This window comes from Phaethon aethereus, assembly GCF_964289735.1.
Source record: "Phaethon aethereus genome assembly, chromosome: 11".
In the NCBI taxonomy this organism is placed as follows: Eukaryota; Metazoa; Chordata; class Aves; order Phaethontiformes; family Phaethontidae; genus Phaethon; species Phaethon aethereus.
In genome coordinates, this window is record NC_138587.1 from 23,900,933 (window position 1) to 23,927,595 (window position 26,663).

Below are 26,663 nucleotides of genomic sequence, written 5' to 3' on the forward strand. Positions count from 1 at the left end.
TGTGTTGTCCTGCGGAGATACCTCAGCAGCGCATCAAGCCATAGGTGTCTGCCATTTTAGGCCAGACTGTCCGCAGTTGCAGACTCGTCGAGTTTTAGTCTTTGAGCATAAAATTTGCTCAGTGGGGCTCACTGAGTCATGCAGAAAATCCATGGCAGACTTAAGAAGCAAGTCCAGCTCTCCCAATTCCTACTGCTGAAAGACAACACTCTCATAAGAATATACCAACCACAAAGAAATTTAGGCTGAAAAGAGGGTTTCTAAATAGGAGGTGGGTGAAAAGTGCCCGATGAGACTCTTTTCCCCCTTGTTATATCAAATCAAAATTCTATTTCATCTCACTGCCATATAATTTAAAATAATTAAAGGCTTTGAGATTGATCCCAGTGCTCAGTCGCACAATTCCAGCTGACGGCAATGTCTGTCATCTGGATGACATCAAAGGCGACACCTTTAAGAGGTCACCTTTACCAGAGACAACACAGGGAGAATGGCTTATGTAATTTTTTGTACAGCAACATATTCCCATCTATATCAAAAACTCATCATCTTCCCAAGACAACTGGATAATCAAGAGTCTGATTCTGTTCTCAGCCGCACCAGGCTGCCATGTAGGGACTCATCTAAATACCGCTGGGATTAGAACTTAGATCTTACTATTTCACAGTTTCTTTCCCAAACCGGTGCACTAGTTGCGAAGTTTGTCCTTGAGTTTCCTTGCTTGACTGTTGCCCTCTCTCACCTCTCTCTCTCTTCTGGCAGTGCCAGCCTGGGTCAAACCCTCCACCTTCTGCCAGGTGCCGTGCCTGTATCCGGCGCAGGACATCTGCGGAGAAAACCTGTTACTGTGCCAAGGATCCACTGCTGAAAACGGGGCTCTGCCAAACACAGCCTGTTTGGTGGAGAAGCCGCTCGGCCCTGTATGGTTACAGTTGTTTACGATTCTCGCTCTGCCCCTTCTCCTTACTGGATTTCCCAAAAGCAGAAGGGAAATAAGCCAAAAGGGAAGGAACCAGAGAAAAGAGGTGGTGGTAAAAAGCAGGAGCAAAACACAACTTAAGGAAAAAAATGGCAAAGCTACAGCAAATTAAAAACAAAAGGTCAAGAAGTACATCAAACAAATAACACACAAGTAACTCTCCTCTGAAAATCAACCCCTTATTTTTCAATGTATTCCTTGTGTAACTCAACTGAAAGAAATGGCACCGCTCCACAAGAGAATCTGGCCACACACAGTAGTAGAACTCACATTTTTTTCCAGGCTACACGGACGCAAGGAAATTGCAGGGACCCTAGAACTGCACATCATGACCTGGTAGCTGGGGAAGGCGACGCAGCCCAAGGTGCGGGCTGGCAGACCGCACCGCTACACAAGTGTTCGAAAGCAGCGCAGTGTACCCGGGCTCTGCAACAAAGGACGTCGATGAGGGCAACGAAGCTCCCTGCTTCAAGGTGTAAGCTGGTAGCCTGCAGGTGTGAAAAAAGAAGTGGTTTGCACACCTGCTTTTTCTCTGTTGTTTTCTCCTTTCTCCCGCTTCTTTCGCCAGTTCCCTTCTCTTCTTTACAGACCGTTTTCCATTTCATCTTCAACTGCTGTGCCAGGTGTAAGCTAATGACCACAAAACAGACACGGGGCTTACTGAGCGTGACGGCATCTAAGCTCCTCGTAGAAGGAAGATACACCTGAACAGAGCATTTCTGGCACTCTGCAGAAGAATTCAAAAGTAAATCAACACAAATGGGCTGCACACCTCCTGCCTCCCTTTGCACACAGGCTCCAGCAACACCCAGGTGCAGCACAGGATTCTTTCCCCAAAACTCATCTCTCCATCCTCGTGGCACTCAGCTCTGTGACCAACACAGCATTCCCTCCACGTAGGGACCCATGTAGGTCTCTTGACCCAGTCAAGAGACAGATGCAGTAACCTCAATAACAGCAACATGACAGGAACCAGTAAGGAAAATCTGAACTACCTTTTAAATAAGCAAGAGGCCTGATCCAAACTCCATTAGATCAGTAAGAACTTTCCACTAAAATAAATCGGTCAGTATTACCTGAAGCTTTAGACAACGGGCCCACAGATCAGCAACAGAATGACTGCCTAACATGATCACTCTTCATAAATGTTCTCAGATGCAACTTTTCACATCTTTTAAAATTGATGTGAAAATTAAAATCCTCAATACAGAGGAATAGAGCATGAACCCCCACACACATACTTGTACCTCTACTAGTGAAAAAGACTGAAATCTCTGCAACTGGATTTATTCTCTCGGTGAGCTCCTCTGAGTGTTAAAGACAAAAATATTAGTGAAATATAATCTTTATTAATCAAACTTGCATTCACAATCACTAAAACAGCTTCCAAAACCATAGCATAAGGGTGGATCTTCTCCATTTAAATTTGTTCCTTCCAGTCCTGATCAAGATCTTAGAGAAGAGGCCACCAGGCACTGCAAGACCTAGGGTTAAAGCAGTAAGAAACTCCATTCCCATGTGTGTCTCTGCAGTGTACTTCAGTTTGTTCAGGTAAAAGAGCTTAATGCTTGCCCAGGAGCATCCCATGGGATGGAAACATTCTTCCAGTCTGGAATCTCTGAAAGCACCGAAGTGTTTCTGTTTATTTCTGCAGGCACCAGTCACGCCTCCTGTGTCAACACAAATAAATTTTTTTCTCAATAGGCCTAGCCTACTTGCTTACACAAGTACATGATGGCACATCTGTGATGGCACACACGGTTCAAATCTAGGTTTTGTCGGCTCTACATACATAAAACCAAAACATTTTTGCCTTTGTCTCCTACACATGCACCAAGTGGTTCTTGTTGGCAGCAGTGTTGCATATACTCTTCCAGGAAACAAGGAAAGAGGGAAAGAACGCTATGGAAGAGAAAAATGGTCTCATCCACAACAAAACGGCCAGGTACTCTGGAGATCTGCATTAATGTGCATAAGTAATTTTCATAAAATGACATTAAAATCTTCTGGTTTTGGTTCTGTCTTACAGGTGATAAGCACTGTTGAGGAGAGACTTTCTTCTAGTTTCAAAAAACACTTAGCACAATGGACCTCAACCTCAGGTGAAGACTAGATGCAAGACTGCAAAAAGTAAATACTACACATAAGAGCTTTATGAGACCCTACTACACACAGAGTCTCATAAAGCTCTTCTCGCATTTCAGTACAGTTTCCATATTTGTGACCTACAATCAGCAGAAACCAGGGACCTTTGCAATGCAAGATTTTAAACTACATCCTGCTATGTACGTTGAGTTTGAGCAGAAACAACTCAGCTCCCAAGAATGACAGAGCAGAAAGGAGCATGGGAAGTCAATTGAGAAAGTATTTTTGAGTAAGTATGTTTGAAGCAGAGCATTTTGCCCTGGAATCTGAAGGGTGTTTCAGTTGTGTATAGGGAAGGAGAGACTGGGCCTCATTCAAGGTCAGGTCATTTCATGCTACGACATCCATTTCAAATGACAGTCAGTCCCTTCTGCTTTGTCTTAAGGAAAGCAGCAGCTTCACACTCTTTAACAAAGTACATAACTTTGGTGGTTGTTACACACAGACTAGCCTGACATTCACCTTACAGGCACGATGCCTTCAAACCTGTCATCCTCACAGGATACTCCTAACAAAAGCCTCTTCTCAGCACAATTACTCCTCACGCTAAGTTTCTTGATGGCTGAAATCTAAAAAACAAATCGGGTAAATGCTGACGTTTTCCCACTGAAGTCACTGAGAGCTTTACATGAGTAAAGAGCACCTGCAAGTTGAGTACTGGTCCTGGGGCTCAGTCGGGATTTAAACTCATTGTTGTTTTAGCAGTAGTAAATCAAAAAGTGGACTCACGCATAAAATTGTCCTTTACCCTTCTTCCCTCCGGCTCCCAGCTTGCTATCAGGCTACACAGGCAACTCTCCACAAAGCTACAAATCCCCTGTATCTCCACACACACTTCAAAACTTCTATACAAAATTAGGTGCTGGGTTGATCAAAACAAGTCAGTATTTATCATCCGCAAATAATCAAGCTATGAAGTGCATTTTCTAACAGAACCTGAGAGCCAAGTGCAACAGTAAACAAAAAATAATAGCGATGTACTCATTTTCACATACACGTTGGAAACCATAGGCTAAATTCTGCCCTGTGCAGAAGGGAGTAGGAAAGGGAACTGTCTTGGGGAAAAAAAATGCATCCTTGCTTTATAGTATGATCAAAAAAATTACGTGATATTAGTGGCTCAGGACTTCTTCCTCAATCAGTGTGTCACCTCTGCCATTTACTATTGCTCCATAAAAAGCTCCAGGATGCAGCCCAGACGAAAGTTACTGTCAAAATAGTCTTGTGTTACAGCCACGTAACAAAACCAGCGTTAACTGTTCTCCACAAAGCAGCACTGCGATTTAGCCTTCATCTGTTTCATTAATACGACACCTTCTGCGTGAGAACAGGTCAAAATTGCTTTAGAAAAGTGTCTATTATTAGCAAGTGCCTTTGTTCCTCAGCAAAAACAAACCAGCACTGTTGTATAAATGAAATATTACATATCTTGGAAAAAGGGAAATAGTCAAACAGAAATAAATAAGGTTTCTAGATCACAGCAATCTGAAGTTACTGCGCAATCAAAACCTCTGCCAACCTCACACTGCTAAGCAGCCTACCGAGAACTGGTGCACACCAGCGACAAGTGTATTTTCCCAAGCTGAAAGTGAGAAACCCCAAATCAGCAATACCACACTGTTCGGTTTCTTGAGACCCCACAGACCGAGGTCACAGGCTAAAGGTTTAATATAACACACCACGCATCCACAACGGACAAGGAGGAGAGACTTCCAGCTATCCAGCCCCTACGCATGCAAGACCCCACCGACTACCACAGCCAACTCCAGTGGAGACCAGTCGGAAAAAACCAGCCCACCATGGCAGCGGACGGCATTGGGAATGATGCTCGACTGCAGCCTCAGGCTTTCTTCGCCGTCCTCGAAGATGAAAAGCATCTCCACCAGGGCTGCCACCCCACGAGTCGCCGAGTAGGCAGGCCACCTTCCTGGGCGAGCCGCGAGGTTGCCCTCCAAGGAGGTGAGGCACAAGGGACACCAAAAGCTAGGCCAAAAGCGAGAGCCGGGGAGTGGGAGCTGGGCCCAGCTGCCCCGGCTGAAGCAGCTCCCTCCCCCTGTAGAGCCGCCCTGCAGCATGAACAGCTTATCGACCCCTACGATTCTAGGAGCTCACTTTTAAAAATCAGCACAGGAAATAAACCATTACATAAAAACCTTCCAACTCGACTGCAGTCTCGCTCTGACCCCCTCGTTTTCTTTCTCCTTACAACAGGAACGTTACCGCGAACACTACCGCAACCCTGTCGCCACAGTAAAACCAGCCACGCAACGGCCACAACTTACTGACATATCTGTAACGCTGGCCTATTATAAACTCACATCTGCAAGCCGGTACACCCCTCGGTAATTTTTCATTTTGTAACTTGTCCTCCAAAAGCATCAGTACTCCGAGCAACACCGTTCCCTTGCGCTGTGGCCGTACCAGCTCTACGCCTGATGACGACGCAGCTCAGCTGGAGGAGGACAACAGGAGTGTCACCCACACTGTCGTCGGGGAGACCCGTTCCGCTGCCCCTGGGGTGAGCATTTACTCCTGCTTTTGGCTGACACGCTGCCAGCGTCTCAGGGCAGGCAGGCGCCAGACCTGAGCGGGACGTGGGCGCCCCGGGTGGCTGGGAGGTTTCCATCAGTACTCCGCGGTGCGTCTCCGAGTACAACTTGCTAGCTCTGGTAAACAGCTGGAAAATTTCCAGCTGAACACCTCTGCCTAGTGAGTAAGAGACCGACGTGAATTCAAAGGCAAACTCCAGATAGCCGAAAAGAAAATTACGAAAATATACACGAAGACACTCGCCAGCCGAAACACTGAGCCATAATGCAGTGCTATTTATTTATAAAAACAATGTACCTTATGCAAACCAAGTATGTTAGAATTATTAAGAAGATCATTACCGTATGCAAATGCTATTTTGCGTTCCTGTCTTTCCAGCAGTAACCAAGAGACCCATGCTTACACTGCTCGGTCCCCTCCCTCGTGCACCTCTGCACTGTCAGCCCTCTGATACGAGAGCAAGTCGCTTCGCAGCCTGAAGACCAAGAGAACTTAACAGAAAGTTCAGACAAACAAATCCAATTATTTGCCGTGAAAAACTCGCGTCCTCTCCCTCCTCTAAACACTCATGCCCTTTGAAAGACACGTGGATCGCACCTTCAGCTAATGTAAAATTGGCCCAGCTGCACCGAAGTCAGGCTGCAGCAACCTGCAGCCACCAAAAAACGGGTCCGCAGCTTTTTCCTTCCCACTCGCTTCATTCCCTGTCCCCCGTCCCCGCCGCGCGCACAAAGCCTCCCGGCGCCCCGGCCGCGGCGGGGCCAGCGGCCGCTCCTGCGGCCGGCAGAAAGGCTGCGCCTCGGCGCGGCGACGCGCTCCCTGGGCGCAGCTGAAGCATGTCCAGCAAACTCTGCTTTATCGAAAACTGCCGTGCGTGCCTGCCATTTTCAACACCCGCCTCTTCGGTAACGTGAAGCTGTGCCTCAGGCTGATCTTCCTCATTCTTGTTTTCTTTTGGGGAAGCGTTTTCAGTTTCTGTGGCTAGTTTAAGAGAAAACCTCCGTGCCGTTTGAATCAAGAATCAGGGAAGAAACAGGGCTTTCTCCCACTGCTAAAAAAGCTTTCGGATGATTTTCCCATGCACAGGTATCAAAATGGGTTTGGATTTCAACCTGGATAGACACCTCTGCCACTTATATTTGGTAAAGGCAGGTTTGCAAATAATCAAGCTCGGAAGAGGGGAAATATGTTTGAATCATGCGTTTCTAAGCTTACTGAAATTAAATTATGTCTTTGCCTTCCTATACAGTAGTCTGAGGGCTCATTTGTACAGAGCAATGTATGAGTAATTTTCATGCTGAAGTTACACTGGTACACGATCTTCTGGATTAAACATCTACATGGGAGGTCCATCAAGTCTAAATTTTAGTACTTTGGTTACTAAGGCTACATAAATACTTTAAAATAAAACAACTGATGACTGCCATAGCCGCTCTGCCCTCTGAAGAAACCGTTCAAAAGGCTCAGAAAATGCTTCTTCCTTGCTGAGACCAGAGGACTATTCTCACCAGCGTTTGTGCACAAACACGACCCAGAAAAGGGACCACCTGACCACCAAGCCCATCACAAGCCAGCCGCTCTTGAAAGGAGCGACCAAAAGCGAGTTTCTCCAGCAGCTGCCGTGCGCTGTAATACGCAGAGAAAACTACTATTTTAGGAAGAAAGAGTTTGCCATATTCCTTCTGACCACCCATCCGCCGTGTCAAGGATCTGGTCATTCTGCACATCACATACAAAGTCATACGTACTGCCAGAGCACGCTGGGGATGCGCGATATACGCATGTGACTAAACTACAGATAAATGCAAATAAACACCTTACAAATAAACTAAACGGCAACAAAGCCCCAGGCAACATCATTAACTTTGTACAACAAAAACCGCTTGTACCAAAATATACATAAATACAATTTTGAATACTGCAAAACTTTGATTTGCTTTAATTGTGACATCCATTTATATAACTTATTTTCAAATCTGAGGTAACATGTAATTGTGACTTGCATAGGCATTGTTAGGCCTTAGATGTCACTAAAAATACACATCAATATTTGGTTGGTTTCGCATTTTCATTGACAGTACCACTTTTCTGTATTCTTTTTAGATATATATTTACTTACAAGCACACAGCAGTCCTGATAGTACCTTTTTATGCTCTATTTTGCATGGCAAGCAATCTGAGCCAACTGTAATGCTCATGGGAGAAGCTCCAACAGCGAACCGATGGTATACCACGGAGGGAAGAAGGAAAGGGCATGATTTTCACTGTCATATTTATGAACAACTTCCTGTATTAAAACTGTCAACAATACAATTTAAGAATGATAAAATATTAACAGAACCCCCCCAAACCATTCTGGAGTATTTCTGTTGTTGAGTTGCATAACCTGGCCTTGTATCTTTACTTCATTACCTTTCGGCACTTCAAATACATTTTTCAGATATTAACACCAAATTTCAGATTATCTAATCACAGCTTTATCACATTTTACTCCTGTTTCAACATGATAAATCAGCTCTATAGGCATACGTGTACATCCGTGCTGCGCTCTTGAACGTCTTTCACGTGCAGTTCTCCGCAACGTTGGCAGAGTCACCTCAGCAATAACTAACCAGTGTGACAACACGGGGGATCCTTCTGCCCACACAATGTTCTGCATTGTCTCATTGCTGAAGACAACATCACGGAGATGGCACGTCGCCTTTGATACAGCGGATGGGATATATCTCAGAATGATGGATACCGTACGTGACAGAGGCAAAGTAAACCTGCACGTTTAGAAAGAAATACATGGTAGTAATAGTTGTACTATCCAGAGGCAACACCATGCAGGTTTCCAAGGATCAGGCGTTCAGACTACTCATTGGGCTGGTATAAAATGGTGTCCTTCACATCCGCAGACTGATAATGACTTGCTCCACCTGGTAATTCAACCCTGAACGCAGACACTTCACTGGTTAACTGGTACTACTGGGCTCCCTCTGGATCTGCAAAGGGATCGACTTCACTTTTGTAAGCTGTGTGACATAATAGGTTGATGATAACGGATCAGGCAGTGGGGCTTGATCCTGGGGCCCCTTCTCTCCCTCTTGATTCCAGCAGAACCTCTATTTACTGAAACGGGTCCCAAAGCACTGCTGTTGAGCGGATTCCTTCTGTGTACTGCATCGTTTGGGGTTTATCGTTGCTTATCAGCAATTTTAGAGCACATACCTACACACTGGATCAGCAGGTGCCCCAGTACGTTGTTCGTTACAGCTTTTACAACAGCATCTCACCCAAAGACACCATGCCTTGCAGAAACCAGTAGCCCATTAGAGACTGCAGCACTGCAAGCTCTCAGGGGTTTGATAAGTGATTCCTAGAAAATTAATTCACTATGAATTAACATCGCATTTTACAAACTGTTCTTTAAAGTTCTATTTTGGGATGAAGTCTCACAGCCTGACTCAGCACACAGACAGCGTTACTCTCATGGCACGGAGGTGAACTGGAGCTTACTCGTGAGAAACACGGCTTGGCTGCAGACGTGACTGCAGCGATTGGGATTTCCATTTCCCAAGGAGGGAAGAGAGGTTCACGCTCATCTTTTAACCTAGGAAAGCGTGTGATGGCATTTACAAAACTGTTCAGCGTGCGCCGGTCTAACCAAAAGCCAGAAGGAATTGCTGGTCTCGCAGCTGCTCGTTCGGAAGCGGGGAGATACGAACACTTGTGGAAGTCACGCATATTGTGCAAAGCTGAAGTTCAAACCATCTTCCAGAGTAACACACAAATACCCTGTGAGGTAATTTTGTCTAAATGGAAATGTAAACAAAAGGAAGCAGATGAGGGTTTTCGAGGTTCTGGGCAAGACACCTGGCAGACCCAAACCTCCTCTGAACACATGGAAGAAAGATTTCATAAACTCTAAGTATCAGAATTTTCTTTAACCAGGCATTTTAAACAGAACCATGTTCCCCGCTCCTTTTCTGGGAAACGTGCGGCATCCTGCCCGGGATGGCAAACGCAGCAGCAGAGCTGCCCAGCAGCCACGACCACCCCCCAGCACTTCCCTCCGCTACGCCTTCAACGTTTCACTATAAAAAAAACCAACAGACAAAACCCACCAGTTTAACCCAGCTGAAATGGGCAAACAAAATAGCATCTCAATGAAGCTCTAGGCAACTCTTAAAATAGAAACTCCCTACTCCTCATTCCCCAGTGTGCCAATTTTTTCCTATTTTTTATTCTTTTTTTTTTTTTTTTAAATGTCTTTGTTCGCTACCTTTTTGACATCGCTGCAAAAGCCTGCCTTGGCCAGCCGGAACAGACACAATCTTGTAATACTTTCTGTAGCTTGAGTGGAAAGCAAAAGACAAGCTTCAAAAGCAGCTATTAGGTTGCATTTATGGGCCATAATGGTCTTATTCTGGCAGTCAAACTAGACATATCATCTTAAAGATGATGCTTTTCTTCTCTCTCCTGATCACACATTTCATGTGGGTTTGTGTCATTTAAAAGCACAAAAAGTTTAAAAGTTTAAAAAGTAAATTTGAAATCAATTATAAGCTGTAACATTCAAAGTAACCTGTCTAAAACTGATCTCCTGAAGTTTCATATGATGCCATTACTTGTGAATAGTAAGAGAGACATTAATTTGTTTCCAAGAGGAAACACATCTCACAGTCTCCTGTCATCTTGAGTCTCTTCTCCAATTACTCCAAATGTGTTAGGAACTGTTAACTTCACATTTTTGCAACTGATTTGGTCCAAACTGACATGGAAACCCCTACATTTTTCTTAATAACACATTACTTTGAACTGCAGAGGGGCAGTAACAGAACCCGAAATACACAGCAACATCCAGTGCCACCAGTAACCAAACGCGCTCTCGAGGTTCCGCGTTGTTACGGGTGCACTGTTACGCTACTGTACATTGCGATTTGCTTCAGCTGGTTCAGACGGCTGCAAATCGACAAACACTTGCTGCGCACAATTCATGAAGCAGATTTCCATTTGCCGAAGAACTGTAAAAAAATGTAACCACGTTGCACTTTGAGACGTGGATTAAATGTCTCCACAAACACAGTGAATGGCTTTGATCATTCATACACCTGGAGCCTCTGGGTCTTTCAGTCTCCAATACTTAGCCTGTGGTACCGAGATGCAGCTGTGCTTCTGCAAAGCCTTAGATGAAGCACCGTTTTAATTCTGACACATATTCCTATGCACAATTAACGTTATATTTCTGTTTAACGCTACGCTTTAAAATTATAATTTTAAAAGTATAATTTCAAAATTACATATACAGTACGTTCACTGGAACTCATACATAAAAAGAGTAGGAAGATGCGAACTGTTACCAATGGCACTTATTTCCAAAGCCGCTTCAGTTATTATATGGGAAGTGATAAATTTTCTCTTTTTCTCCTGACAGTTTTTATGCCTTTTTACAAACATGACATACAGTGTTAATAGTGTTTCCTGGCTTGTGGCTTATCAACACAAAATTAGTTCATCCTCCCCCTCCTCAAAGGGAAAAACCTTACCAAAAGAGCGAACGCTTCCAGTCCACGCAAGCTGGCTTTCCTGTAAGATACTCATTAAATGACTGTGACATTTTCTGTGAAATTTCTGTCCCCTTGAAGGCCTGTGGCACGAGCAAGACCTGGGATGGAGCCTGCCGCTCGTGCAGGGATTTTGCCACGGACTTGGGTGGGAAGGCAGCGGGCCAGCGCAGCTGAATCGTCCCTGCAGCAAGCCCTGCCAGCCCTGGTCTGCACTCAAAGCGAACGGTTCTGCTTCGAGTGGGATTTCGGAGTTCCGAGTATGCAAAGAAACGCAAAATTCAGGAGGAACAAAGAAAAAGCAGCAGCAGCAGCTGCCAGCAGCAGGTTTAGCCTGTGACCATCAGCAGTCAGATGGGCTCCGAAAACATAATACGTTCCCGTCTGCTGATAAATTCAGTTTAGTGCTGTTCAGAAACACCTCCTTGAAGCCTGCTTTTTCTTCCTAACACCATTCGCCAACTCTCTCACCATGAAAACGCAGAAAAAAACATTCTGAATAGCATTTGTAGCAAGTACAAATCTTCAGCTGCGCAAAAATTCCTTTTACCAAAGCATAAGATGACGACCCTGCTTGTTCTGCCTCCTAAAAAAAACAAAGCAAACAAAAAAAAAAAAAAACAACCACAGAAAAAAAAATTATCAGCCCCTCCCTGACGAAAGCCTCCCAGGAAAAAGCATAGCCTTAACGAATTAAAAACTTCAGGGCTTGGCTTGTCATTTCTTTAACATAACGGGTAAAAGCAGCCCTGATGCTCCTACTGACACGTTGAACTGATCACTTCCTACAGTCCTTTATTTTGGAAGCATAAGGGAACAACTCCAACTACTGCTTGTTTCAGCCCTTTGAGTATTTTTCGAATAGCGTTGAAGTAATTAAATTTCAGCAATGACTTAGTGTCAGCATTTTGAAAATGGAAAAACCCAGCATTATTATAAAAAGCAATATTAATGATATACGGGACTTACTTAAGCGGCGAGCAGCCTGGCAGTTACCTTGCAGACGAGCTCTACACACAGCGCGACAGCTTTATTTCCCTCTCCAGGCTGCTCCTTCTGCTACTCTCGCCCTCCCGCCACCGTAAACCGCAGGCACCCGCGTTGCCCCGCGCGATGCCAGCGGTGGACGCCGGCCGGGCGGCGAGCGCATCACCCCCAGGAGCGCTGCCGGGCGCTGCCGGCGGAGTGCGCGCAGCCGCGACGCCCCGGTGCGCGGGCTGCCCTTGGCGAGTTAAGAGCAGCCCCGGTTTGCAAGTGGGACCAGAGCACGCTGCCAGCAACAAACGCGGTCTAGGACTGAGCTTTACAGCATTTCCTCAAAGCTGTGCTACACATTGGCTTCTCCAAATGCCTACCACGACCACCCTGCGGACTGGTGGACCCATCTTCTTACCGGATACAGCTTGCAAACATCAAAAGTGAATCTGAAACGCAAGCACCTCCTTTATAGTAATGCCCACAGCACCCGACAAGGACAACGGACTGCATTCAGCTGGAAAATCGAAAGAATAAAAAACTCTTCACATTACCTGCCAACCAGTTCACCTATTTTTTCTGTTACGGTGAGCGGTGAACGTTGCAGGAGCAAAACGCAGCTGATCAAAACCAAACCCTCGAGTTACTTAAGAAGTAAAATCAGGTCACTTTTGCTGCAAAAAAATGAAACCCAAATTGAAATCCAAAAAGCCTCCAGAAGAGAGAGCAAATTGCATTACCCAAGTTTCTGACAGCAGCATTCCAGGAACCGCAACTTGTACACAGATTTGTTGATTCAAATAGCACAAGTAACGAGAGCTAAATACTCTGACACGCACTCAGAAGAATCACAGTGGGTTGTCACTGATCTGCTGGGCCGTATCCCTGCCCAGCTGCACAGTAGCATGGTACGTTCAAGACACACATTCCGCCACAAAGAAAAAATTTTCCTAAAATACCAAATAACAGAGGGAGACTCCAGACAATTACAACTTTGCCGGGCTTCTAACAAATAGCAATACTGCAAAGGTCATGGGTGCGTACTTGCCACGTGGTGTAAATCGGCGGTAGCCAGAAGGGGAGCTAAGGGCACGCCCGTAATAGCGAATTCGGAGTGGGAGGCAACTCAAGCAGTCAGCCAGCCGCCAGGAAGGGAAATCCAGCGAACGCAGACCACGGCACTGCTACCAGACCTTCCTGGTCCTCCTCCGACTCTGTCTTCCGGAACAGCTTTCACTCCCCTTTCTCTTCCAGAGATAAACTATTCATTTCCTTCATTGCCTTATGGATTACATTTAAAATACTGATGTATTAATTAATGTGCATGCAGGAGAGAGAGTTAAACCAAACCCAACCACAGAGAAGTTGACTGATTTGAGAAAAACTCGGGAGGAAAGGAGGAGCAAAGCCAGTAACGAAACCTCGCAGTCCCATCTCTCTGTCCTCGGCATTAATCTCTGCGTTTAACCAGCGTGTCTGAAAATATAAATGTCAAGTATTTGACACAGAGTTCTGACTATCACAATTCACACATCAACTGCAAATCCAGAGTGTCTTTACAGCAGAACACCAGCCGCGTGGCAACAACAGATGAAAATGCTGAAGAACCAAGGAAAGCAGAAGAAATGAAGACATGCAGAAAGAAAGAAGAAATGCGTTAACTTTCCCCCAAAATAAATTTTTAGGCTATGGCATTGAACAGAACTTAGTATTACAAAATCCGGTCTGGTCAAACCACCACAAAGCACTCTAATGGCTGCTGCGGCCACGCCACCAGCCCCGGCTCAGCGCGGAGGACAGCTGCCCAACGGTACAGCTCCTTCCAGCACGACGCTGGGTCAGCGGCTCCGCACTCACTCCAAAGGCAGCACGTTATTTACTGAGTCCTGACAACTACTTTTACCAACACCGCGGGCCTCGCATCCGCGTACTGCTCAGCTTAACACGACTTCATCCCCGAGAGCGCTGACGAGCACAGCTACGGGTGCTGCGGAAGGGGTGGGTACACTGCGACGAATACAGCGACGTCATCAGTCATCCAGGATTGCTTGAAGATGTGGGAGTAAAACTGCAGGGGACTACGAACAGTACCACAGGGTGAAATTGCAGCTGTGGGTGAAAAAAACGTTACTATTTCCGATACTGTTTATAAAGCGTGAACTGGAAGACAAAGTCAGCGCAGAAAGCACGGCACATCAGGACACCCACTCCGTGCCGAACGAATAAAGGCGGCTCTGAAGAAGTTAAACGCATTATTTCTCTTAATTCTTTGGAAACCTAGAGAATTGCTTCCACAGGGCTCTTACAAATGAAGCAAGTACTTCGGAGACGTTTCACCTTCACCGTTCCAGCGGGCCTTTTGCAGGGATGGGGAAGGGTTATTCTCCTCCAGCGCTGCTTAATGCCCTGATGCATTTTGAAGTTTTATCATCAAGTTTTACCCTCTCCTAAACATCACATCAGACTGACTAAAGAACGTGAAGCCTTGTAGCAGCAACAGTAAATAATTAATGCAGATAACAAACATTTGGCTGTTATGCCTGATAAATTACCGCAAATATAGACAAAGCAAAAGGGAAACATTATTGTTGAGTGGCAGGTACGTGAAATGACATTCACTGAAATATGGTAAAAAATTAAAAGCTCTCTGTACGGAACTAGAAAATTAAGTGTATTTCTTGGACTGTAGAAGAAAAGAACTACCTCCTCAGCAGAACTCAAATGAACAATTGTATCATCTCACAAAGCAGATGACTCTTAGGAAGGACATCAAAATCTTGATAGAAAAATCTGACTGGGAAAGAGGGCTCTTCAACTCAACTAACAAAATAGTAAGACATTAACACCTGGAAACGGAAAATAAGCAAACTTAGATTGGAAATACAGGTGATTTTTCCAACAATGAAACAATAAACCATTGTGACAACTCACTAGCGAATTTGTTGACTTTTCCTCAAGAGTAGATGTGCCTTCATCTGGCTGATGCGTTTGTTGTGATGCAAAAAAAGCTGGTTGATGATCTACGTAAGAGTTCGGAATACTGTCAAAGCACCATTTTGGCATTAAAATTTGTGAATTCACAGGATCTTCTCAGAACAAGCCTGAATGTTTCAAGATCTCCTCAACCACCTAAGCAAGAGTAAGCCCACCCATTTTAGAACAAAAGTCTCATGTTCAGCACTAAGGAAATGGCATCCTCGTCCTTCTCAGATCTTCTCTAACACTCTACCACCTTTACAGCTTTCAATAGTAAAGCTTAACTGAGAGGCCTTGACTCCAGACCAGGAGTTAGTGAAGTCTTTAGAATGATTAATCCCTCGTCAGCAACTAAGTGTAGAGTACAAGCTTTAGTGTTTCATACACAATGAGTGAGCTGAGCCTGCCAGTTGCCTATGGACTTTTCTACCTAGATTACACACAGTGGGAAAGAAGCCTTAGGTTATTTGGCCATCCTGTGGGTCTTGCTGCTCTTGATGGTACTTCTGAGACTTTGATTTTCGAAGTGACTATGGAAAAAATACTTAATAGCCCTACAAGTTTACCATTCTTTTCTCAATTAGTGTTCACTCAGGTATCCAGCAGGATTTCTCACAACAGCAGCATTCTTTAATGCCACAAGAAATATTTATTGGATAGGAGTCTGCAGTCTGTAAGGAGCTAGATGTTCAAGTGGTCCTGCTCCCAATTAATTCCAGCCAATAAATTGCACGTTTTTGCTAAAAAAAAAAAAAAAAAAAAAAAAAGAGTACACTAGATATACACTCTAATTTTACATTCCTTAGCAACTGCTGCAATTGTATTTAAGGCTATTTAGTGATCACAAATGGAGAGAAAGAAAATCACAAATGGAAAGCACGGTGATCCAGGAGCCACTCTCCTTGTTCAGAGACAGGCCAAACAGCAACAGAAGTCTAAGCCCTTTCGCTTCCCCCTCCTGCCCCAATCCAGAGACTTTGGTAAGGTGTTCAATAGAAGGGATCAAATATTGCTTATATTCTGGCTATGGGGACTGTATTCCTGAAAAATGGTCACTCGCTGTTTCATGTGCTCCCACGTTATTCTGCGTTCATCCAAAAACATAATGAAAACCATTCGCAGTCTTTGTTGTATCTGGCATCGGAAGGCAGAGGGCTGCGCAGTGCCCAGCGCGAGACACGTACAATGAGATACTGTTCTGCACCGTAGCAGTAACAATACAGATCTGAGCTGAAAGGGTAAATCACAACCACATGGCTCACATTTAATGAGTGCATTTTTATACACACGAACAGTCACAAATGCATACCATAATCATTCATACCCCATGTGCAAATCCCACGAAAGCCAAAGACATCATCTGGTCAGCCGACATCACTCTGCTGTCCACACGTAGTGTAGACACGGTGTCACTGCGCCAAAGGAGCACAGACGACTATTTTTTTAAACCATGGGTATGTATTAGCTAGGGGTTTTTTAAATCATTATAATTTGGCCATCTCAAATCCAGTTTTTCCAGACCAGTGAATGGCACATATGACATAGGAACAGCGTTCCTGCCAATTTTCACATTTCCATCACCTTCCATTGAGATGTTAACAGCAAAAAAGGAGGTTTAACAAAAAAATCATAACTAATGACTCCTACCAGAAATCTCTCACTTTTTTTTTTTCACTTGTTACATCCTTTCTGTCTGCCAGATGAAAACTTTAAGGAAAAAAAGTTTTTTCCCTGGGAGTAAATGTACCGCATTTTTTGCTAACAGAGGAAAACGCAATGAAATCCATAAGCCATGCAATAAAAACATAAAGGCAACTCCAGTTGCCCTCATATTATCAGATGAACAATTGCAAATACGAAATTTAGAAGTATTTTTGGTTTTACAATTCTGATTTTTTTCCCCCTTGTCAAAATATCCTATTGCTTAACTTTCTGCTTGTCTCAATTACTTGCTAAAACTAACGGATAAAATAAATTGCTGAATATCCCATTAGAGGCCTGCCCCGGTTAGCTGTGCAACTTCACGCACATAAGCACAGCAGTGAAAATTGGTGTCGTCACATCTGCTCAGGTAAGTACATTGCTGAGCCATGGCCTCATCTAGAGAAGGCGGCACCCACCGTTTTTCGGGGATGTGGCCAGGAGGAAGCGAAGAGAGGAACTCCCCCGTGGACTCCTCACCGTGTGCCCTTCGCGCGTTGCCAGCCTCTTCCAGCAGCTCTACCCCGGGGCCAGGAGAGTGTTTTTCAGAAGGGGTTTAGCTACGTGGAGGACAAACCCCTCAGGAACGAGTCCACGTGAGAGGCTTTGTGAAATTTGCTGAAAACCTTGGTATTGCCAATATATCCTCTACGGAAGGCATTTAGATGTACCAAACAGCTAGGTAACATCCTAAAATAGATTGTGCATAATGCCCTAAAATAGATTGTGCACAGTCGTCTGTTTTCAAATAAAAACCTGAAGAGGAATTACTATTCATACCACTCAGCAAGCGTAAGATTTTCTAATATACACCCACATTACGGTGTTCCCAGAAACAGATAAGACACATAAAACGGTTACAATGAAAATCCGGTCCATTTCAAGGAGCTAGCTCACCTGTGTCACAAAAAAGCCTCCAGCGCTGCTACAGTGCACCTTTATGTGATACTTTCAATGTCACAAAACACGCGTAATAAAATGTTTTGAGGAACTGTAAAGTATTTTAGATATACAAATTTCTGACGAACAGGAAAATAAGTCATTACAACTAGAAAGCTAGTGCCACTTAGCTGACAGAGTTTTGTTCATCAGAATAATAAGAGTGTAACACTAGTAGTGGGATTTTGTGTATTTGCTGTGACCCAGCATTCGAATATGATTTTGAAGTGTAATAAAATTTTGCTAAAAAAACCGTGAGCACAAAGACCGTTTGCTTTTGAGGCTGAAAGGATGTTCTGTTCACGCCGGACAAAAGGCTGGCGGCCTCAGCAGACCGCTCACGCGCAGAGCGCGACTCGGCGCAGCCCCCGCACCTGCCCACCGCGCAACCCCACAGCGTAACCCCAATTCACGATGGCAGACCAAACCTGGCTTTAAATTTGCGGCGGCCGCACGGCTCCAGGCACCGAGTGTTTACTGAGAGTCCTTGTGCGTTGCGCAAACTGTCCCTCCGCCGAATGCCGCTCGTAGAGGTACTACACCGCTACTCTAAAATGTATATTTATATATATATTATATATTATGTATATTTCTGATATATATTAATATATCAAAAAGAAGAAAATATATTAAGATAATATTAAAGATAATGGGCTTTAGAAAGCTCTATAGCGATTCTATAACACTTTTTCTCTTCACCAGTTTCTCCCCATACGCAGTTAGGCTGCCTTGATAATTTTTTTCAAGACATTTTTATCCATTTCCTTCAGCAGTAAGGAAAAAGCAGCGTGTAACCAGGTCCCACTTTGCTTGCAGAACCGATTTTTTTGTTCTGACGCCGCTTTAACTTTTCTGATTAAAGCAGTCCCACTACTTAACTGAACTTAACAGGCACCTGGGTGCTTGCAGGACCACTCACAAAACACAGTCAAGCTAAAGGTTCAGGCTGCCGAAGAGCACTACTTAATTCATACTCTTTTTCAAATTGTTCTTTTAATTAAACACCAATTGTGCTGAATATTCATAACATTTTACCCTTTCAGAAGTAAAATCTGAGTAAAACCCTCTGAAATTAAAAGAATCTTTATATACAACACCATTCTGTGATCTGTACTTTCTGCCAAGTACCAGTGCACCAGACAACGTACTTGTAGGCTCTTCCCACGTTACTGTCCACACTTAGTATTACTTAGACTTGGATTTTTAAAGCATACTTTAATTTGAAGAATAATTCCATGACTTCTGAGCTGACACATCAAAACCTCGATGTTGAGGCGAGCTAAGCACTCCCGACACCTAAATTCTTATTTGCATAAACTGGAGTAATCGGTTCTTTTCACAACTATACTCGATGTCCCAGGGAAACACTTTTTCAAACTGAACCCTCAGGGCTTTCTAACGAGCAAGTTTAAATGCAAGACACCCAGGGAAACCTAGAGGTGCCTAATAGCGATGCTCAGTCCTACGGCAAAGAACTGATCAAAAGAGAAACGTCCGTTCTGCTTCAAAGCCAGCTTTGTAGACCTGGATGCTGCACGGCCATCCACGGAAAGCCTGTTCACTCCTGAGGCAGAGGACCAGAAGAGGACAGAAGACTCAGAAATGGGGAAGCTGATGCACTTTTTGCATCCCTATCTCAACAGGGAGCCTATCCTACCGTTCAGCGATAGAGTGCTGCGCCAAATGCTTTTCCTGGGGATATCAGCCTTACAATACCACCGTGGAAAAGTCAAGGGTGAACCTCAATTTCCACTCAAACTTCTTCTTTTGATGAAGAATTCAACCCTTTTAATGTGCACCAAACACAGGTTTTCAACCCTCTAGCGTATTTTCTCTGCAAGATAAAACTGCAGATAAAACTTTGTATTTGGAAATCTGCTACATTATACTTTTAATAAATAGTTGCAAAGTATTCTTGCAGCTGTGATTGATACCACAAGGCCCAAGAGACTCTCTGAGGTCAACTGAAAGTTTTAATGGCATACTAAAACTCTGACATATTTTCCATTCCGAATCTCAGGCTCTTTCTCAGAGCGCAAATGGATGTGAAGTAGTAAGACGAGAAGTTTGTTTAGCCATGCCAAAGGACCAAGAACACAACACTGACTGGCAACACGCAGAACCGACTCGCTTTACCATCTGGCCAGGCTCCCGATGCTCTGGAAGTTGGTGTTGATCGTCACTGTGGGACTACACAATAGTACAAGGCAACAAACCCGGCATCAGTACTGGGGCAAGTGTGACACGTGGTTCTACCTCTGTGCAGTCCCGGACATTTAAACATAATTTCTAAAAAGAGATAAAATGGATTCGAAATGAAAAAAGCTTCTTAAGTTCTCTTCAACAGCTTTCAACTTACAGAACAAGTAGCGCTATGTTACTGAAAGGAAGATTAAAATGGTAGCGATTTCAACCTGAAGACGTGAAGGATTTTAACAGTGTTCAAAACTTCTCATGTTCCATACTGACAACTCACATTTTTTTAAAAAAAGTAGGTATTTTGGTTTGTTTGGCTTGTTTTCCTTCTATGGCAAACAATACCCACTGAAGTGTCCACGTGGACACTTCATCCAGAACAATTAGCATGCTTTAAAATCTGTAAAATCATTTCTAAACAACCTGGTTTTCTTTTTTTGCTGGAATAGAGCATCCATAAGGGAAAACATTCTGGTATAGGTATTAGCATGGCTTATTGATGATAGCTGCCCTGGTAAATCTCCCAGTATAACTGAGGCTGTAATGTTGACTAACTCCTCAGGAAAACTTGAAACAATCTTGAACATTTAGTTATTGGAAAAACTTACATACCGCGTTCCTACCTGAACTCCTCACACTAAAGGAAATCATTCCGTGCACAGTACAATTAACCTTAGTAACTCCCTCTGCTGTGATAATACTAAGGCAAACAGCATTGTATTTTTAGGATTATCCTCATCTTAAAATTTTACCCAAACTTCCAAATTTGGCCATCGCTAGTGATAAGGCTACATAAAAGAGAGGAACTAGACGCTGCCGTTGCAGAACTAGACCTATTTTTAAAAGGAACAATGCTGAACGCTCCAGCAGGAGAATAAAATCTCCCCATACACAGGGTTTTTAGCTTTGCCGTGTAACAGACAAGAGCATTCCTTAACCCGGCCGGAGTTCACTCTGTGCGTCGAGGCACCTTGATTAATACCCATCATAATTTTACGCTGCTATGGCAGCTGCATGAACTACTTTTAGATAACCAAACCCTTTGTAATTTTACTAAGTTATTTACTTCAGCTATGCCTGGGGCAATAAGCTTCAAATTTTAAATATACGTGGGGTAGAAAAACAAATACAAAAATGCTCATTATTTTATTTAGCAAGTGACTATATGATCCCATCCTACAACACCAGGCGCATGTTATAAGAACTGGTAACGAAATACCCGCTGCAGAGAAAAATGAATTATTTACCTTCCTTCACCTACAGCTGTAATAAATAACCCAGTACAGACTTCTAGTCGAACAAACTTGTACAAAGGGACTTGCCTTGCCGTGAATACTGGGTTCTGTTACACCCCCAGGACAGACGAGATACCGGGAGGCCTGCTGTTAAATACGACCTCTTCCACCGCTCGGCGGTTTACCGTCACAGCCTGCCAGCAAACCTGCCCGAGCTGCCCTCGGCTGCAGCAACGGCGCCGAGGAGCAGGGGGTGTCCCTGAGACAGGCAGCTCCTAAGCCACGCACCGCTGCGTGCATCGTGACCGACGTCATCACCTGGAAGCAGGGGGGAAGGCAGCGCGCTCCACACGGCACGGGTGTAACATGCGTTGGCCAAACCGCCCCACCAAGCCGGCGAACCCTCTGATCCCACATCCCCTAAGGCAAGCCTGGGCAGTGCCCGGCACAGAAAGCATCTCCTTCAGCCTGCAGCACGGCCTGCGCAAAGCCATGGGCCGGGCCAGGCCTACAGCTGACGCAGCAGTGACCACCTGGGCACCTGCTGATTCTCAGCTTCTTCATCCATCGGCACACAATGAAACGCCCTCCTCCTCCTCCTCTCCTTGCCTTCCCCAAGTCCGGGGAGCCATCTCCCACACCAACAGGCCTTACAGCTGCGGGTGCGTGCAGTCTGCAGTCCTGCTGCTGGGTAACAGGCAGAACGACGCCAGGAACCCCTCATCAGGTAGGAGACCCAAGAGGTGAAGATGTAACATAGACCTACTATGAGAAAATGACGGAGGAACCGGGAAGGCGTGTAGCACTGAGGCTGGCATTTTACAGGAGTTGTGTGGGACTTCATTAGACCAAAATCCGCATCAAAGAGCCTACGGTTCTCACAAACAGAGGAGTCAAACAACCCCGCTGTCTGCTCTACTGCTATTTCCCTTTTGCCTGTAAGACCATCCCCACCCTCTCCAGACAGAGCTTGAAGCTGCTTGCCTCGAGCCGCTCAGGCAGATGGAAAGCATGGAAATGACTGAAACTCCGTCTAACGAGAAGTCACAAACAGCGTTCTGCAAACACACCGATGGCTCCATAGCTCAACACACTTCATCAACAGTGTCCAAGAGTCTCCTGATGATGGGTAGTGTACGGAGTCTTAACAGAGGGGCTCAGAAAGCTTTCACAGAAAGAAAGGAACAGAGCTAACAATGCCAAATCTTTTATTTTCTTCCTACAGATCAGCAACGCCACGGGCAAGATTACCAAAGGCTACCGACCTACAAAGTCAACGCGGATGCCAAACCTTTGTCTATCAAAGGAAACCTATCAGGCATATGTATCAATGCAGCCGTAGGGTCTAATGCAGCAATTCCACCGCATGCAGGCCAAAGACCGGAGCGGTGACAAGAGCCCAGGCAAGAGCAGCGAGTGCTCCGAGGTGCTGCCTTGCCCGCCACGCAGGAGCTCAGATCCAGCAGTGAGGGACCACCTGGATGTTTCTCAGGATTAGGTAATGATTTCTACGGAAAGATCTAACACTGCGTCACAAGAGAAATCCTCCCGGAAAAAGATAATAAAAATGATAAGTGAAATCTAAAAGCCCCAGAAAACCCCGAACCCGTCCCTCTGGCACTCGTATCGGGAAGGGACCCAGAGCAGTGATTTCCAAAGTGTAGTCAATGGCACATCAGCAAACGGCCGGGTACTCGGGGGTGGTCTGGAGAGCGCTCGTCTGACACGTGCCGATGGCTCCATCGCCCCGTTTCCAACTTCTAAACTGCATGAAATAAGTTTAACATGCTTTTGATATTTTTATCATATGAATTTACCATCGGAACTGCTGAAGTTGCCGCAGAGATGTCACCCAACCTCAGACGCGAGGCACACTATGACTGCTATGTGAATAAAACCATGAAAAATATGTCTTTAATTATTTGGAAACTGCCGTCAGAAGGGAAGCATGAAAACACCTGATCTGCTTCTACAAAACCAAAATAGAAATGGCACTTCTTTTTTTTTTCTGAAATCCACACTGTATGTCATGTTAAAAAGAGACAGAAGTATGATTAAATGATTAAAAAACTGGGCAAGCCTCCTTAACGGTATGCAGCTTTGCACACTTGCTTATTTTTGTTTGCGATACAGATAACACTATGAGTGCTTTGAGTGTCTAGGGGAAAGACAGGATTATTTTATACAAATGAAACCTGATTTTCATTTTTCTTTGTTGAATATTTGTTCACAGAAAAGCAAACAGGGACATACATTCTACATTCTAGTAGAAGTACATTGAGTGATTTAGTACATTCTACTAAATCACTCAATGTACTTCTCCAGTACAATTATCTTAGGTTTTGATGTAGTAAGAAGTCTCCTCCTCCTCCTCAGTATTCTTTACTTTAAATCCATCTCTGGATGCTACCGTGAGCTAAGCAAAAAGGGTACAACACCCCTGCAACAGAGCTACAATTTGAATCTGTCTCTTCATACCACAAAATGAAACACCTTTCTTCACGCAGGCACAAGATATTGCCCCCAAGCTGTCCACGAAATGATTGTTTTCTTGATCAGATACAACTAATCACTTTTCGTCAGTCTTAATCAAAATTCACCGCTGGTTGCAGGCAGCTTAACTCCTTTTGCTGTTTAGCTTTTCACGAAGCCGCTCTATCACCACTCTGGATTAAAATCTTCATTTTTTCATGTTCTTAAGTTTGCCAAGTTTCAAGCGCACAACACTTGAAGCTTCTCTCCAGCCTCACCTTGTCATCTGTGCCCAAGTCTTAACGAACTGGGATGTCAGCGCGCATCCTTTAAACCCAGCACCCCACTGCCAACATCAGCACTAGAACCACTTACTTCAGGATTTTGCTTCACATTTCTACACGGCTTTTTAAAAAAATGGCAGAACATCATCCCTAATGTCACAGCGCAGTTTCTGTAACAGTTTTTGTGCGCACGGGTAGTCTTGGGGAAGATGTGCAGTTGACCCAGGGCCTGCTCGGGCATCCGTGGACCACAACGGCAGCAAGCAGTGCCGCTTGCCTTCACCTCCTCCACCAACTATGTTGAGGCAATTATTGGAGCTGGTTAAAATGAAAGAGTTACAGCTTAAGCTTACTGAATACCTGCCATAAAAAGCGCTCAGCCAGGTGATTTACCGGATTTTAATTTCACTTTTCACACCTTTGTCACTCCAGGAGAATTGCTACAAAGCCGGTAACGCTCCATCACGCTGCTCCGCAACGCCCGGTGCAAGGCAGAGCTGCCCGCACGGCTGCCCTCCTGCCACCGCCCCCCGCCGGTGCCGCCGCCCGAGAGCCCCCGGCCACCGCGGCGTCCCGCCGGGGGGATGCTGGCCCGGGCGCGGGGCGGCTCCGGCGGCCAGCCCCCCGGGCGCGCCGCTCGCCCACCCGCCGCCGCTGCCCGCCCGGGGCCCGCGGGACGGTGCCGAGGCGACTTCCCGGGCGATTCTGTCCATTTTCGTCCCCTCGGCTTTCCGGGCGCAACTTCCCCTTCCCTCGCGGAGGAGGAGGAGACCCGTACGTGCTCCTGAAGTTGCGCCCGACCGCCTGAACTCCAGCGCGGCCACCCTGCCATTGTCTGCCGCACCGGCGCTCCGTGAGGGCGGTTTGGGGCGAAATCAACCGAAAAGCGGAGTCGTCCGCCCCGGCCCGCTCTGCTCAGGCTCCCCGGCCGCCGCCCGCCGCCTCTCCCCGCCCGGCGGCCGCCGCCGCTACGGCAGGCCCCGGCCCCGGGCGCTTTGGCGGCGGCGACAGGGCCGGCCCGGGGGCTGCGGTGGCGGCCGGGGGCAGCCGCCCCCCCGCCCGGTGCCCACCCTGAGGGGCGGCGGGGGTCCCCGCCGGCCACCTCCCCCTGTGGGGCGGGGGTGCCCGGCCCGGGCTCAGGGGCGGGCTCTGGGCGAGCGGGGTCTTCCCCGCCCGGCCCTGCCCGCCTCGGGGCAGGCGCTCTCCCGCCCCGCCCGGCTGCCGGCGCGGAGGGGCTTCCCCTCGCCCGCCGCCCCTCCGCCAGGGCGGGCGCGGAGCTGGGGCCCGCCGCGCTCCCCTCGGCCCTCCGCCCGCCTCGCCAAGGGTTAAGCCGCAAGGCTGGCGCGGCGATGGTAGCCCTGTCAGCCGGGAAACACCGCGCCCGTCCCCCGCCCCGCTCCTCCCCGCTCCCGCTGCCCCGGGGAGCCGCGGAGGGCCAGGAACGGGGGGTTGCCCGGACCCCCCCGCCCCGGCCCGGAGCCCGGCCCGCCGCGCCAGGCGCCGGAGCCCGCTGACAGGGCGGCCGAGCCCCGTCTTCCGCCGCCGCGGCCCCCGCGCTCCCCCTGCCCGCCCCGGCCCCCGCGCGCGCTGCGGCCGGTCCCCCCCCCGCCGCCCCGGGCCCCGTCTCGGTGAGGGAAGCGGCGTGGAGCCGGGGGAGCGCGGCGCGGGACGCGCGGCATCCTGGCCGGAGGAGCCCGCCGCCGCGCCGCGCTGCCAGCGCCCAGCCGGCCGGCGGGAACGATCCCCTCCCGAGGAAAGCACAATGCCCCCCCCCCGCCCGGTGACACCGGAGCCCCGGGGGGGGGGGGAGCTTTGTGCGGGGAATCCAGCAAAATTTACAAAACAAAACACAAACACACAGACACAAAAAAATACAACGGGGAGAGAGCGAGCGAGAGACGGGGGCAGAGTGGCTCCTCCTCCTCCTCCTCTCCAAAAAGGCCTGTTGGAAAATGCACACGGCGGCGGCTCCGGCAGCGCCGCTCCCCGCGCTGCCCGGCGGAGAAAAGGCGGCGGGACCGCGGCGAAAGGGGGGGGAAAGGCCCGATCTCTTTGTGTTACCTGCCGTGAAACCAGTCCTTGCAGGCATCGCACTCGATCATGAAGCGGGTTACGTCGTAGGGCAGCCTACAGATGCAATAGACGGGCACCGTCGCCATGTTAGCTCCCTTCAAAACAAGGCTGGCGGCCCGGCGGAGCGGGGCTGGCGGCGGCTCCTGCCGCGGGGCCGCTCCGGCTGCTGCCGCCGCCGCAGGCCGGCGAGCGTGCAGCGCCGAGGAGACGGGGTGGGGGGACGGGAGGGAAGGGAGGAAAGGGGGAGAAAGCGGGGGAAAAAAAAAAAAAAAAAGGAAAAAAATCAGATAATGCAATTACGGCTCCTCAAGGGCGGGCGAGCGATGCCAGAAAAATAATAAAGGGCTTCGCAAAGTTTGGCTGCATGGTTCCTCCGGCTCCGCGAGCGCCGACCGGACTGGGGCTTTTTTTTGTTGTTGTTGTTGTTAAATGATTATTATTCAAAATGTTTGGCGAAATGCATTCTATTGCGTGCCCCCTGGTGACAGTACAGTACCGAGCCTTTTCATAAACACTCCGAAATGTAGCCCTTTCCTTGCGATGTCCTTACGTCAGCTTGCAACAGCGCAACATTTCCTCTGCCGGGGCC

At 46.9% G+C, this 26,663-nt stretch overlaps 1 protein-coding gene across 1 annotated transcript in view; it reads right to left on the reverse strand.

Moving 5' to 3' along the window:
• The window catches only part of PHF2 (PHD finger protein 2), a gene marked incomplete at its 3' end in the record, with an annotated part of 84,721 nt that extends 58,492 nt beyond the window's left edge, over positions 1–26,229 (reverse strand). Inside the window, exon 1 of the mRNA XM_082004791.1 lies at positions 26,063–26,229. Within this exon, the coding sequence (XP_081860917.1) occupies positions 26,063–26,160 (98 nt within the window). The 5' untranslated portion in view covers positions 26,161–26,229. The remainder of the gene's footprint in view (positions 1–26,062) is intronic.
• Between the last annotated feature and the right edge of the window lie 434 nt (positions 26,230–26,663).